General features: G+C 33.9%; 3 protein-coding genes across 11 annotated transcripts; 1 reads left to right on the top strand and 2 right to left on the bottom strand.

The window, feature by feature from the left end:
- Positions 1–703: 703 nt before the first annotated feature.
- Positions 704–3,336, bottom strand: LOC149651132 (uncharacterized). The gene is made up of 11 exons (XM_089847923.1): positions 3,195–3,336; positions 3,010–3,117; positions 2,309–2,417; positions 2,104–2,249; positions 1,953–2,036; positions 1,846–1,890; positions 1,616–1,776; positions 1,400–1,547; positions 1,161–1,326; positions 1,037–1,096; positions 704–973 (listed from the first exon to the last, which is right to left on the bottom strand). The coding sequence occupies exons 1-11, from the start codon at positions 3,224–3,226 to the stop codon at positions 803–805; spliced, it is 1,230 nt and encodes a 409-aa protein (XP_089704049.1). The 5' UTR covers positions 3,227–3,336; the 3' UTR covers positions 704–802.
- A 30-nt stretch (positions 3,337–3,366) lies between these two features.
- On the top strand, positions 3,367–9,310 carry LOC149651131 (AP-1 complex-associated regulatory protein-like). 8 transcript variants are annotated; one of them, XM_089847928.1, is made up of 10 exons: positions 3,367–3,769; positions 4,140–4,200; positions 4,523–4,543; positions 4,619–4,641; positions 5,028–5,067; positions 5,146–5,406; positions 5,903–6,075; positions 6,475–6,704; positions 6,777–6,936; positions 7,008–9,310. In XM_089847928.1, exons 1-10 carry the CDS (start codon positions 3,723–3,725, stop codon positions 7,105–7,107), a joined length of 1,116 nt encoding a protein of 371 aa, XP_089704054.1. In that variant the 5' UTR covers positions 3,367–3,722; the 3' UTR covers positions 7,108–9,310. The 8 variants fall into 8 exon arrangements, with proteins under 8 accessions (XP_089704054.1, XP_089704057.1, XP_089704052.1 ...); XM_089847931.1 differs by lacking the exon at positions 5,028–5,067 and having other exon boundaries at positions 5,310–5,406; XM_089847926.1 differs by having other exon boundaries at positions 3,367–4,200.
- On the bottom strand, positions 9,308–13,053 carry SPARC (secreted protein, acidic, cysteine-rich). 2 transcript variants are annotated; one of them, XM_089847935.1, is made up of 8 exons: positions 12,897–13,053; positions 10,904–10,994; positions 10,625–10,751; positions 10,431–10,558; positions 10,202–10,340; positions 9,913–10,120; positions 9,683–9,831; positions 9,308–9,609 (listed from the first exon to the last, which is right to left on the bottom strand). In XM_089847935.1, the coding sequence occupies exons 2-8, from the start codon at positions 10,973–10,975 to the stop codon at positions 9,554–9,556; spliced, it is 879 nt and encodes a 292-aa protein (XP_089704061.1). In that variant the 5' UTR covers positions 10,976–10,994; positions 12,897–13,053; the 3' UTR covers positions 9,308–9,553. The 2 variants fall into 2 exon arrangements, with proteins under 2 accessions (XP_089704061.1, XP_089704062.1); XM_089847936.1 differs by having other exon boundaries at positions 10,431–10,555.
- Between the last annotated feature and the right edge of the window lie 946 nt (positions 13,054–13,999).

The following is a 13,999-nucleotide window of genomic DNA, read 5'->3' as shown; positions in this document are numbered from 1 at the left end:
AGCTTAATAAGATGATGTTTCGTGTGTGTGTGTGTGTGTTGGCGGGCCCCGGGTACACGAAAAACAAGCGTGGATAGAAAGAAACAGGTTTAGGCAAGGTCCACTATCATCTTGTGGCTTGTAATGCAAAAGAAAGTACATCTTATGAGATTATATCAGTTTTCCTGAAGGTAAAAGAAGTTTGGCGGGAGCCTTCTAAAGAAAAGACCCTCTTGGGGCTCTGGGAAGTATTGAGAAAGAAATAAGATTGGCATGTCAAAGAATTCACCCTGTTCTATCGGGCCAAACCCCCAAATTTTGGGTTAATTTGATGGACAGCTGTAGCGAAGCCCATTTGTTAAAAGCGTTTAGAATTGAAATATTTTCTCTAAAGTCCGGTTTTGAGGTTAGCTTGGGAAGGGGTACTGAATGCGGGCATGGTAGCTAGAATGAGAGATTCAGTAGTTTCAGGGGGAAAGGGCACCGTATAAAGGTTGGCGTGCTACTTTTTATTATAGCTGTCGTTGAAAACGTCTCCTGGCCCTTCAATATATATATATATATATATTTAGTTGTGTAACTGTGTATGTTTGTGGTTTGTGTGTGGAGGTTGGATAGGCAAAAATACTTTTTTAGCATATACTGTACTACATTAGCAAATACGAAACTAACACGCCCTCCCCACCCCAACCATGTTTCCGTTATTTGTTAATTATTCTGAACGGTTTTTAAATTACGGTAAATTTATTTATTTTATTTTTTTGGCCAACTCGATAATAATGAATGAAATATCTACTACATCTACAAAAATTAATTCTTTCTTCTATAAATGGTCAAAATGTAGTCTGGAATTAGTTCTTTTAGCGACTGCACTTGATCTTGGACTTTTAACTCCTATTATTGGAATATTAGTTTCTTCTTGAATATCGGAAATTTTTATTCTACCAGTTCCTGGTCGGGAATTTGCAGTGTAAATGTGTCTGTATTTGAAACCCTGTAAAGATGCGTTCGGGGACTTTAGTGTGTTACCTTTAAAATATAAGTATCTCATTCAAACCTTTTCGTTATGAGACAAATCTCTCGTTGGTGAGGTGATATCGGGAAGAATAGATTTGTTCTGTAATAAGTTTCAGATATGAGTTACCTATGGTGGTAAAACGAATTTTTGTTGGAAATTTTACATTAATATTGTCTTGAAGTATGTATTTAGTATCGGGTACAATCGACGAAAGCCTCGGTCTGGAGAGTTTGCGTTGAGAGTTATTGTACAACGTATTTCTACTGTTTTCGAGAAAACCCGATGTGCTAGATGATGGGCGGAATCGAGGTACTATTGAGCCTGTTGATCTAATAAAATGTACAGCCGCGTTTAAAATTATTTTTGTACTTTATTTCAGTTCTAGGACGCACACACACGTACTTTATTTTTCGGTCCTGCAAAATTTTACTGGAAATGGTTAAAATTCCTTGCAATGGTTGAGACAATGGAGAAACGGGTGGCAAGTATAATCGATTTTCTTCCGCTGTCATTGGTCGAAGACTACGTTTTATTCTTGGAATTGCTGAATCTGTCAGTATAATTTCGTGATTTTGAACGAAGGGGAAAACATAATTTTCTTAAGTGAAACTATCTTACATGGTCTGACACTTGTTGTCGTTGCACTATTAATTGCATTTTGCCAATTTAAAACTTTAGGCAATAATATTTTGACTAATTCATCTAGGATTTTTTCTTTAAGGTCTAATAAGTCACTGTCGATTTGTACTTTGGATATACACGTTGAAATTTCCTTTGTGCTGAATTAATATTAATTTAAAACACTTAAATTAATATATTTACTTTAACAATTGAATAAGCCAATTAACCTTTCACTATCTGAGTAATGTTCAGCGATAATTTCTTCTTCATCTCTATTTATATATAGAAAAATTTGATTTAAGAAACAATTGTGTGTCCCTTTACGATCGCTTACTCATCACAGTCGTCTTTTATGTCTAAATTCTGTAATATGTCGTCACATGTACTATACGTCACTGAAGGCGATTTACCAGTTACCCTTAATTAACAGCACAGTTTTAAGCGATTTTGATTATCTTATTTTAAAAAACTGTGACGATGCGCACCTTAAATGTGGAAATTGCGAAGACCACGTTTTACAATCCTCTATTAATTCATCCTTTATATTTATGGGTTGTTTCTCTTCGTACAGAAATTCTTCTATGGCAATTAATGCTTCTTTCACTTTTTCACTATTTTCCGCGTCAATTTCCTTTGATTTAAAAAATTAAATTAAATTAAATGTTTAGCGTAATTTATCTTAGGGGTTACCTCTTCCCACGAAAGTGAACTAGTTGACCTGTCAGTATTTTCCGATAGGTCTGATAATAATGAACCAAAACTGGCTTCCCTTAACATGGGTTGTGGCGTCATTCTTATGCTAAAAACGTTTATTCGTATTTATGGCGTGATTACGTTATATACATAATGTTAATACGCCTTACTCTACAATATGCAAGTCAGCCTCAATGTGCAAGCTAAGCAGAAATTGCCCTTTTAAAAAAATGCAGTTGCCTAATAAATTTTGATCAAAGGGATCTTCAAAAATCTTGAAAAAGTGCTCTTGAACACCTTAGAAAAAAAAAGCTCTTGAAAGATTTGCAGCTAAGGGGTTGCCCTATACAATTGCGCAAGTTAAAATTATAGTGCAATAGCTATGCAACCCCGCGTTCCTGAAGCATGACGTTTTTTTTTAAATTTTCAATGCTTAATTAGAGGTTTTTCATAAAGCTAAAGTGTAGGACGTTCTGTGGTCTTAATATCTAGTGGTTCTCGGGCCCAACCTTGAGTAACTGAACAAAACCATATCCAAAACCTTCCCCTAGTATTGCTGATATCAGTGTTGCAGTTGGGCCAAATTCAGGTAACAAATTGTGACAGTGCATAAAGAACATAATTTCCCAAAGATATGTGTAATATTTTAGGTAAAGTGTGTTGCGTAGTTAATGAATTTAATTTATTAGTCAACAAACTTTTCCGGTGGTTTTATTGCATTTTCATAATTAAGTGTATGTGTCTCGTCTTCTTCATCGGGATGAGGGGGATTATATCTGGGTAGCTGACTCTCCAAAACAGGTTTTCTGTAATACGCAACGCAACGTAGCCAGAAGGCAATTAATTAAACACATTCCACGTAATATATAGTATTATATATTACATTTCGAGTTTTCTTATAATTCTTCGACTCATTCTCGAAACGTAAAATCGAGATTAACGTGATTTTATGAAAGAAAAACGCATTTCAGGTAAGGTACGTCGAGGTCTTTTTTTTAATACATAAACATATAAAGCTTGGCGCGGGTCTTGTCACACTCTTATGGTTCTGCTCTGTTTAACCTTCAGCAGGAGGAATGGGATTAAAGAGGCAGAAAAATCAATATATTGAGTAACTGTGAGAGCAGCTGTGCCTCTGACTAAATACTATAGAGGGGGAACAGGCTCGGGCATTGAGGCAAAACTAGGCACAGTCACAGAAGTCATTGGGAGCCTGAGGTTATGTTATTTCCCCGACGTGTAGTGTGTAAGGCCTGTGTAGGGAGGCTTTGCTGCTGCTGCTTAATGATCTAAGGGAAAGAAATCACCATAGGGGCCTCTGCATTGATTAAAATTATGATTAATAATGGCCCGGTTAGTTAAGATTTAAACGTAATTTAGTTTAAAAATGATTGAACTTATTCCCTAAATAATGGGACAATATCTGAGCTGCTGCTGCGGTTGCTCTAGCTTTCAGAAGTAAGCGATTTTAAGTCTTTTCACACATTAATAAGCCTTGGTTTCCTTAAAAATTGAATTATATATTAATTAAAACGATGCCGGGGCGATCGCCCCCCTTCCGAGCTAATATAGAATATAACCGAGTTCTACTGAAAATATTTCTGTGTATTATTTCCCTTATCATACGTTAGCGTCTTTCGGTGAAATTTAAGATAATTTTAGATAAGATAATGTATTCACTCAAAAAAAAAAAGAAAAAATAATTGTTCGTCAAAGATTTTTCCGTAGTAAACTTAATTTCGCGCAATTATGATTAATTAAATATGTCAATAATTAAAGAAAGCTTTCTTAATATAGTACCATATTTTTCATACGTTTTACCGTTTAGATGCTGGAGTGTTTGTCACTCAACAAGAAGAAACCGTTTCGAATCCGGTAGCCTAGTGGAGGTAAGCTTAATTTTTATAACTGTTCCATTCTTTATAAAGAATTTAAACCTTTGCTTAGAATATAATATAATACAATAATAATAATTAGTATAGTAATTAAAAACTTATTGCTTTCTAAATATTTTATTGAGGTAAAGATCTGCGCAGATGATTAGGTAATAATGTTAATGAAGAAATTAACATCTATATAGATTCGTATTTTTAATTTATATAGCGTGAATGCCTTATATATTTATATAGTTTTGGTAGCATTGAAATTTTGGTTTTATGAATTCTCGTATTCTATATTTTTTTTTAAATTTTCGTCTTTAAATTTTTTCAGTTTGAAAACTTGATTGATGAGGTAATTTTTAATTACAATGGGTTGAAAAGATGAAGGGATGTTTTAAAATTTGAGTCGAGTTAATTTTTGTTACAGGTAGAATATAGGCAACCGACTAGGTAAGATGTAGTTGAAAATTAAACTGAGTGAAAAAAATATGTTTAAAATAAAAATCGTATTATTATTAAAAACTGCATGGCATGAGATACCCCATTAGATAGAACTAAAATATCCACACCGAAAGTACATTTTAATTAAACATTAAAATACTTTAATTATAGTGCACAATTTTTCATATTTATCCATTTGTATAGATTGCTATACGTCAATCTGGCATGTGAAAAAAAATATTATTTTTACAAATTCACAAACCCTTTTGGTTTGCATTAAAATTTTGTCACCGACACTTTACGCACAATTTTTTAAAAAATAAATTTAGTCCAAATTAAAAAAAAAACCTTTTTAAAGGTAAATTTTTTTGAAATTTTCAAAACTTTCATTTTAGTATATCATCTTGGCTAAGCTTCAGAAGGAGTAGGAATAAGGTACGTGCCGTCCAAATTCCTTAAATGCGGGAAGAGCACATGGGGATGTTTACATTATTTTTGTTTTGATATGCGTAGATTACACAATACCTTACGCACATTTCATTTTATTCACGAATTAAAATCGCCAAAATAAAAAATAGGGAATCTCGTGTATTTTGCAGTTTTTTGTTGTTTATTTTTGTTTATTTTCAAACACTTTTTGGTTCTTTTTATTTTGTTAAAAAAAAAACATTTTTTAGTATTTTAACCGAACGTGAAAAAGAACTGCTTAAATCCAGAGAATTCGAAGCTCTCTGTAATGAGCAGTCTTTGAAAGATGCTGAATTAGCTAAACAGGTATAGCTTTATTTATAAGCTATGTTATATTGCATGTTGTTGCATGTTATATTTATCAGTATCGCATTTGCTTATTATAATCCTTATTTATTTGTAAAAGTTACGTATTTCTTGTCATGTTAAATACAAAAGTTTTATTATCGTTTCAACAGTTAGATTTTTACTTAACTGCGTTTATAAAATTTATGAAAGTTAATTAAACCTCTGTTAAATTTGAGCTGCTATTAAATTTTAATAGCCTAATCACACATGCTCTGTGCAGATCAAAATAAGGCGTTTAAAGATTATAAAGAAACAGCATTTAAATTATCTAAGCTCATGCAGATTATGAAACTACAATACGCAGATTATTATTACTGAATGTTTACCAGTCCACTAACACAGCTGTCTTTTGCAGAATTCGTCCTTGCGCATTAACATTTGCTTAGTGCATTATTTTAACTCGTTAAACCATGCGGTTAAAATTAATTATTTTTTGTGTGTATTTTCTTTATAGTTAGCTCAACAAGAAGAAGCTTTAGAACTAGAAGAGGAAGCTGCTATCGAAGCGAGAAGGGAAGCGGCCAGAGTTGCTCGCATTGCTCAGTCACCCGAAATTATTGACCCTACTAAATTAGCATTTACAACCAATCTACATTCCTGGGTTACCTCGGAAAATGGAAACGAATGGTGATTATAACTGATTTTAACTTAGATACGTCAAATTCTCGGCATAATTGTTGCAACCCCGAATATTCCACTATTGTCTCTAATTCTTGAATACATAACTGAATAGCGCGTTGTACATCATCTTATATGTCAATAGTACTTACAAACCTGCTCGCGCATAAGGTCAATTACGCAATTTTGACGTGTTTTGTAAAACAATTTCCCAATTATCGAGGTGTTTTTATAGAACAATTGCGCAATTTTCAAGGTGTTTTATAGAACAATTGCGCAATTATAGAGGTTTTTTTATAGAACAATTGCGCAATGTTGATGCGTTTTATAAACAATTGCGCGAAATATTGAACAATTGCCCAATTATCGAGGTGTTTTATAAAACAATTGCGGGAAATATTTCAATAGGGCGGAATGTATCCCATCGCGTCAAGAGGCGAGATTTGTGGATAGAAGTAATGGGCTTGCTCAAAGTAAGCCACGCACGTACCCAGCAGCCCATACGTCGCACCCTTCGAGAAACTCAAACCTAAATTTCAAACTAGACCAACCCGCACAAAGTAGCAACGGTGTCCTTAGAGAAACCGCCAATAATACGCCACCTTCTTCCATTGATTTAGAATGGGAAAATGAAGAAGGTAAGAAGCGCGCGTCGTTCAATTTTAATTTACCACGCTCCCCTGTGCCAAAAATTGCGTGTGGTCTTTTAGGCCTGACACCGCCTACAAACGTAGCGGCTTCCGTAACCGAAGATGACGATGATGATGATATAACTTCTATGGCAATCACATCCACACCTAGTAATGTTTCTAGAAGGTCAACCCCATTGTCTAACGGTAATGAATTGGAATGGGACGGGGATTTTAACAGGTCAGTTGTATACATTCGTAAAACGAACATTGGCTTCACGCTTAATGTTCATTAAAGTACGGTCGTTTTAGCACCCATATAACAGACCTCGACACTGAAACAGAACAGCTCATTACCGAAATCGAACGTATGACTTCGAAAGCCTTATCCGAAACTGATCCCGAAAGGTGACAGTGAGGAAATCAACATTTTATTTCTTAGGCCTATTTGTTTTTCCATAAATATTTGTCATGGATTGAAGGAAAATATTACGGTGAAACGAAACAATTTAATGAGTGATATAATTATACTCGGATTGCCGACACATCATATTTAGGGGCCTTGGAATTTTGACCAAAAATTAACAAAGATAAACTCAAATAATATTTAAGTTTACCAACCCCCTATTTAACATCGAGCACAATATCATCGATCTACACTTTGAATGAAGAATTTGAATGAACTCCCCTCGTTACATACAAAAGTATACTAGGCTCACTGGAAAGCGTAGATAAGTCTTTCATTAAATTATGTATAGGTGTACAAATGAAACAATTGTATCATATATATAAAATAGAAGTTAAAATAATTAAATATCGCCTCCCCCCTTTTTTTATTTTGTAAATTAATTAACCGGTTGTGTACACTAGAATAATCTTCCATTTTCTGGATTCAACAATACCTACGACAGCTTTTAAGCATATCTCTAGTCATTAAATAAATAAAAAAGCTGATCTTTTCGAAGATGATTATAGCGGTAATTGTTTTGTAATTAAGAAAACAATAATTATTGACAAACGCGTCGTCGAGTAGCAGCAAGGCCTTATTTTAAGTTAATTAAGCGAGTCTACACTTCTGTAAATATAGACGTGGTTTTCGGCTACGTAATGTGGTAATTATTAATTTGGTGTCGAAAATTGGAGAAAAACTTAACTTTGGTCCAAAAGGGCTGAAGTGTGAATTTGTATAAATATCTGATAAGTAATAATTTACAGTCAATTTAAAGAAAGCAATTAAGGTTGCCACGCATTTCTTCTTCTTCTTTTTCTTATTAACATCATCTTTTGTTCAGAAATATCCCTGACTTTACGTTGGTCTATTTCCCAAATACCTTACTCTTCCAGATTTTTCCCTGATTTGACCCGTGGCGACTCTGAAATATTTGACATTTTCATGGCATTCGATCGTTTCTTTTGCATTACTTTCGCACCTTTTCAAAGATATTTTCAATTTAAGCTCGTTCAGAAAACTTAATTTTAATAAATAAAATAAATGCACCTTAAACGCAATTATTTACGTATGCCACGTCAATCAAATTATCTTTATATTGACTGTAAAAGTTGGGGGTATTTTTAGGGTTTCTAAATAAAACGTTAATTACAATATAACCAACCCAATTAACGTTTTAAGAACCCGAAATAAATAAATAAATCAAAAAAAGCCCCTATCCTTAATTTGTTAATATAAAAACAATATCTGCGCAATATTATTAAAAGAAAATAAAAACAAAAACCCCGGTATTCCATTAAAAATCATTGTAATAAAAAAAATGCATATTCTAATTTTATACACAGAGAAATTATATAAGATTATAAGAAAAGTTGTTCCGCAGACTATAAAAATTGACGTGTGTGGTCTGTGATTAAAAAAAATAAATACTTAACTTGGAAAACAAAATAAAAGCAAATGGTAGAAGCTGCCTTCAAAATTTTAAAGTACATATAGAGCTTGCGAAAATATCTAATTTTTTGGTAACGCGCTGTATTTTTGTGATTTGTCATAGTAATACAATACCAATATAGGTTTTGCGAAGATCAATTATAGAAAAGTGCCCAATATTAAAAGTAAAATTAAACCTAGAAGAAAAAATAATATATTATATATATATTCGATTGAATTGAATAGATCTCGTGACTTATAACCCCTAAAACTCCTAAGCGACGTTATAGTTTTTATAATTGTAAACAAATTGATTACGTTAATTGTGTTTGAAACAAACAAAACAACATAGCGAGTAATTAAGGATGTGGAAATTGGAAAGTTAAGGTGGTAAATTAACTTTCGCTTTAAAGGTCACGTGCCAATGGTTGGGATAACAATATATTGTTCCTTAATTGGTTTTCACACAAACCAACTTCTTCGTACTCACAATGAACTAACTTCTGGGATAAAAAAGATATCATTCATTTCAAATTTAGTGCCAGATAAAACAATTAACAATAATAATTAAAAAAAAAAAACAATAAACATTCTCAGCAGAATATTTTTCATACAGTGGGATTTTTGTGAACTCAAAAAAAAATAATAAGCTAAATAAAAATATTAAAATTGCCGCGACTACAACGGGGTAAACAAGTTGTGATGAAACAATAAATAAAAATTAAGGAAACAATTTCGTTAATGTCAAAAAACTTTTATTAACTTTCCAGGTTTGGTTTTGTTGGGTTGTAATTTGCGTAAGTTAATTACCATGGCAGTGTTTAAGAACATTGAGATTAAGCGAGGGTTTTTATTTTGATGTACACGCACGTAATTTTTCAGGTTTGTTTGGTTTTAAAGCGTATATGCACTAACCCATTTTTAAGGCACAAATTTTATATAAAAAAAATATTAATTACAGTTATTTTGTTGAGCTCAATTACGCTCTTGTTTTAAAACTTCCTCTGTATTTCATGCACTTATCGTCGATTTCATCTGAAAGTAAGTTTTATTTTATGTTTGTAATCTTTGGTACTGACTAATACGGCCTTAACTCTATGCTACTTACTTTCTTCCAATCCCAAGCACTTGCCCCATTCGACAAGACTTATTACATGGTCATCATTAGCGTCGCAACCGTCTAAGAATGGCGCGATGCAATGTTCCATCGCTAATAAAGGAGCTCTAATTGGGAACAACTCGTGACGGGATACGGATCTTGTATAGTAAAATATAGATTAGTTTGCTAACACTAATTTCTATGTTTTTCTTTTGCATGGAAACTGGGAAGTCGATTACCTGTCATGAGGATGAGTATCAAGATCGCAGAACTTCCAGATGACGGCGTTTATCCATTTCTTATCCATTTTCTCTGCTTCTTTTTCGAGACGAATGAATTCTTCGTCAAGTTCGGCTCTACGAGCGAGATCCTGCATTACGTTGAAAAGCCATTCCCTCATTCGTCGTGGGAAGTCCTTCATTTCATCCTCAGAGCATTGTGGTATGTCTATTTGGTTTTTTTTTATTTTGTATAATTATTTAGCCAAAATATATGAAATTTTGTAACCCTGGGTGTCTTATAAACTACCTCGGCATACTCCGTAGTAGTTAACGTGATGATGCTCGTATTTGCGATCTTCGCATAAGTCCGAGCCTTCTGTGCATAGACACCTCAAACGGTAGACGTGACAGTCGCTGTCAAACGTTTGATTGTGATTGGTACACACCTAAAAATAATTATACGTTGGGGTTTTATTGTTTTAAAATACATTAATCGTGCAACTCGGAATTGTATAAAAGTTAGCTAGCTCGCGTACCTTTCTTCTATCATCTACTTCGCTACTGCATGACTTGATACATTGGCATTCACCTTCGTTTTTGTCATTTATAACACACTCCTTTCCAGCTCCACAATGTAGTTTTCCGCAAGGATCTACTGGGGCTACTTTAAATTATTGCAATTAGAATTTAAACCTTTTATATTTTTTGCAAGGTAGCAAAATTAATTTACCTTTAACCGGAGTTTCTTTAACGACTTCCTTAATTTCATTTTCTGTAACTTTAGCTTCATCTTCAGCAATCAAATCTAATTCATCTCTCGGTTGGGTTTCTTCTTTTTTTAATTTTCTTCTTGTGTGCTAATAAATATAAGGGATTATTGAAATATAATACGCCAGGTTCAATGTGGTGCTACCGAATAGCCGTAAATTACGTTCATTGGATAATCCGCACTAAGTCCCGCCCATTAATTCGGTTATTAAATTAATTTAGAAAAATTAATTATAAATACCCTAGTTTTGGCAAATGTAATATCCACCACAAGCACCACGAGGAAAATTAATGTCAACCCAGAGATTTTCATGGTTGTAATTAACCAATCTCTAGAATTAAAAAAGAAAGGTTTATAGGCGATGTCATGTACCGTGGACAAATATTCCTCCGCCCAATATAGTCTCCTTATGCAAGGATGTTCGCATCGGCTACGAATTGTAATCCGATACTTCGACCCTAAGTTATTATCTATAGCTATATCAAAGAGGCCTTGTGAATTCAATTTATGAAAGATATTTTTAATGGTGTTTATAAAACAGTACCGGAAAAGTAATATGATACTTCTGTATCAGCGCTGAATATTTTTTTAATTATAAATTACTCCCCAAACTCTAAAATCCAGGGACACTTAAACTAATTTGGGTCTATTTGGAAGCCGTCCTATTTTTTTTTTTCCTAATATAAAATTTTGCGCCACTTCAATCTTAGTTTCGAGAGGACGTTTTTTGTTCGGTTTCGTATGAACCCTAACCTCTTAGTTATTAATTTCTCGGTCTAGATTTCTTATCTTTTAATTCTTGAAAGAGCCCTATTCAACAACGTCTTTCGTTCACTTGCTAAAATGTACCCTAAAAACCAACCCAAAGTATATACCCATTCACGGATCGCATCGGGTCACGGTCGGTATTGAACGAGGGGCTAATCACTATCAGACTTCATGTACACTGATTACGTGTAATCATTTCAGCACTGTCAATGGGAGGGCTTTTAAAGACTACGCGTAATCACTTAAGTACAGTCAAAGGTGTACACCGATTACACGGAGTGACAGGCCCCTCGGTATAGAAAAATGTTTAGGCAATTTATTTATGGAAGAAGTTGGCTTTTTCGTTCGTAATTTAGTTCTAAGCATCGTTAGGGGCGCTATTAAGGGAAGTTTATAATTGGTAGAGTCAGGAACATCCCAGATGAGGCCATATTTTTAAGAAATATACAATTTTTTTGGCTTCGATGTAGATAATTGGTGGTGGGGTTAGGTTAGTTCTGCAATTGTAATTAGTTTCGTAGAAAGTAGACGTTCTGGAGAGCCGTTTGATTGAGCTGTTCTATTATTTTTAAGTTGGGATATCTTTTGTCGGATGTTTTAATGCAAACCATATGTATTTAGAATCTCAACGATGAGTGATGGGGAAAAAGGGGTTAGAGGGAAGTTGACGTCTTAAGACGCGCCTGAATTGAATCCATTCAGCCGTAAATGGACATTATTTGTTTATATTTCTCTTTCTCCTTCACCCGACACAGCTGCGAAAGGGGTTTTTGGAAAGTTATAAAGTCGCGTGGGCGGTTTGAATATTTTCCCGCCTGCATATCGAATGTATGTCTTTCGAAATTTTTAAAAACCTACGCGATGCCTTAATATTTTTTAAAAAGAATTTAAGAACTGATTTCTATTCAAGATTCCGATTTACGAATACTCCATAGTAACAAGGATTTTGATTTATTGAAATATAACACTTTAGACCCCTATTATAATAAATAATAATTATAATTATATGTAACTTGAGATATGGTATTTGGTTTGAAATTTATGCGAACTAATTATTTAAATTAAACAAGAAGTAATCTTTAAACGTCTGGATTCTAGTAAATCTCTCAGACGAAATTATCTTAGCAACGATTGTATTGAAATTTATGCGAACCAATAATTTAAATTAAGTCAGAAATAATTTTAAAATATATATACATAATCTTACGTAGCAGACAAAATTCTCTTAGCATTACCAACGATGCTAATTTCATATTAATTATTCAAAAACTTAATAACTAGGTTGATGAATTAAATAGCAACGCAACCCAAGCGCTAATTTCATCGAAGACAAAAGAATAATACCAAGTAGTAAATTAAAACCCATGCTTTTATTTTGATTTCAAATGACATGACATCAGTCTAGCGTACCTAACCTAAACCAATCCAGTTGAGTAATAATAATTTGTGAAAACATAAAACTCACCCAACCAGTCTTCCTAAGTCCTTCCTTCTTGGGCAGCCTCTTCGACTCTTCTGTCAGGTTAGAAGAAGGCGAGATGGCTGATGGCTGAAGAAAATTTTTACCAAACTTTCAGCCCCGCTCTCGATAAAATCCCCCGCCTTAACAAACCAACCCACCCCTGTTAAAAATATTACTTTGACTGTATAATAATCTTCAGTCTCTTAACAGTTTCTCAGCCTTCAGATATTATAGAACCCCCGTTTTGGTGTGTGTGTCCCCCTCCCCTCTTGGTTGGGGTCAAGCTTAGGGTTTTCATTTCATTGAAAAAAGCGCGGGCGTTGCCTTCGACAAACTTTAAAACAAAATCTCGGTTAGATACCGCCTAAATATGTTTTTACATAAATTACGTGGGATAAACAATTAAGGTTTAGTTTACCTGTACAATTAATTCTTTAATTTCAAGACAACTTGCTAGACAAGCGTAATCAAGTATGCCAAGATTTTTTTTGTAATTAGTAACCGAGGGGCCGGTCATTCGGTGTAGGTGTGCACGACTGTAATGAACTGATTATGCGTAGTCTTTAAAAGCATTGCCCTTGACAGTGCTAAAATTGTTACAATCGGTAATCGGTGTACAGGAAATCAGACAGTGATTAGCCCCTCGTTAGTAACTTCCTAAATTTTTATAGCCCTCTAGTGTTTCAGTTCCCATCCCCTAAGGATATGTATGTCTCTTAAGATATTCCTGTCCGTGAAGAATTGACTTTTTCAAGGTGTGGGGTCTCTGGATAAGTTTTGTTCTAACGTACCATTATGATTTTTCTTGCCCACTGTTTTAACCCTCCTTTAGAATTTTGAGTAGGGGTAAAAGTAATTGGCCACGTCAGCTCCACAAAAGTTTTCAAGACGGTCATAGAGGAAGTGTTTTCGGGTTCGAATCTCCCCTCCACCATAATATACTTGAAACTTTGCCAATACTTCCACTTCGTCTTTATTTACTTTAGTATATGTAGCTTGAATTCTGTGTTTTTCTAGTACATACACCAAATTCGGGCAAACACTACGTAATAGACTTAAATAACTGCTTAAACCCACTTTAACGCGTGGCGTTTTTAACTTCATAT

The sequence above is a fragment of the Phalangium opilio genome, unplaced genomic scaffold, assembly GCF_054372755.1.
Source record: "Phalangium opilio isolate 3A_F unplaced genomic scaffold, DU_Popi_V2 ptg000082l_1, whole genome shotgun sequence".
Taxonomy (NCBI): Eukaryota; Metazoa; Arthropoda; class Arachnida; order Opiliones; family Phalangiidae; genus Phalangium; species Phalangium opilio.
Note: the sequence above shows the minus strand (reverse complement) of the source record. Positions and strands in the feature narration are given on the sequence as shown.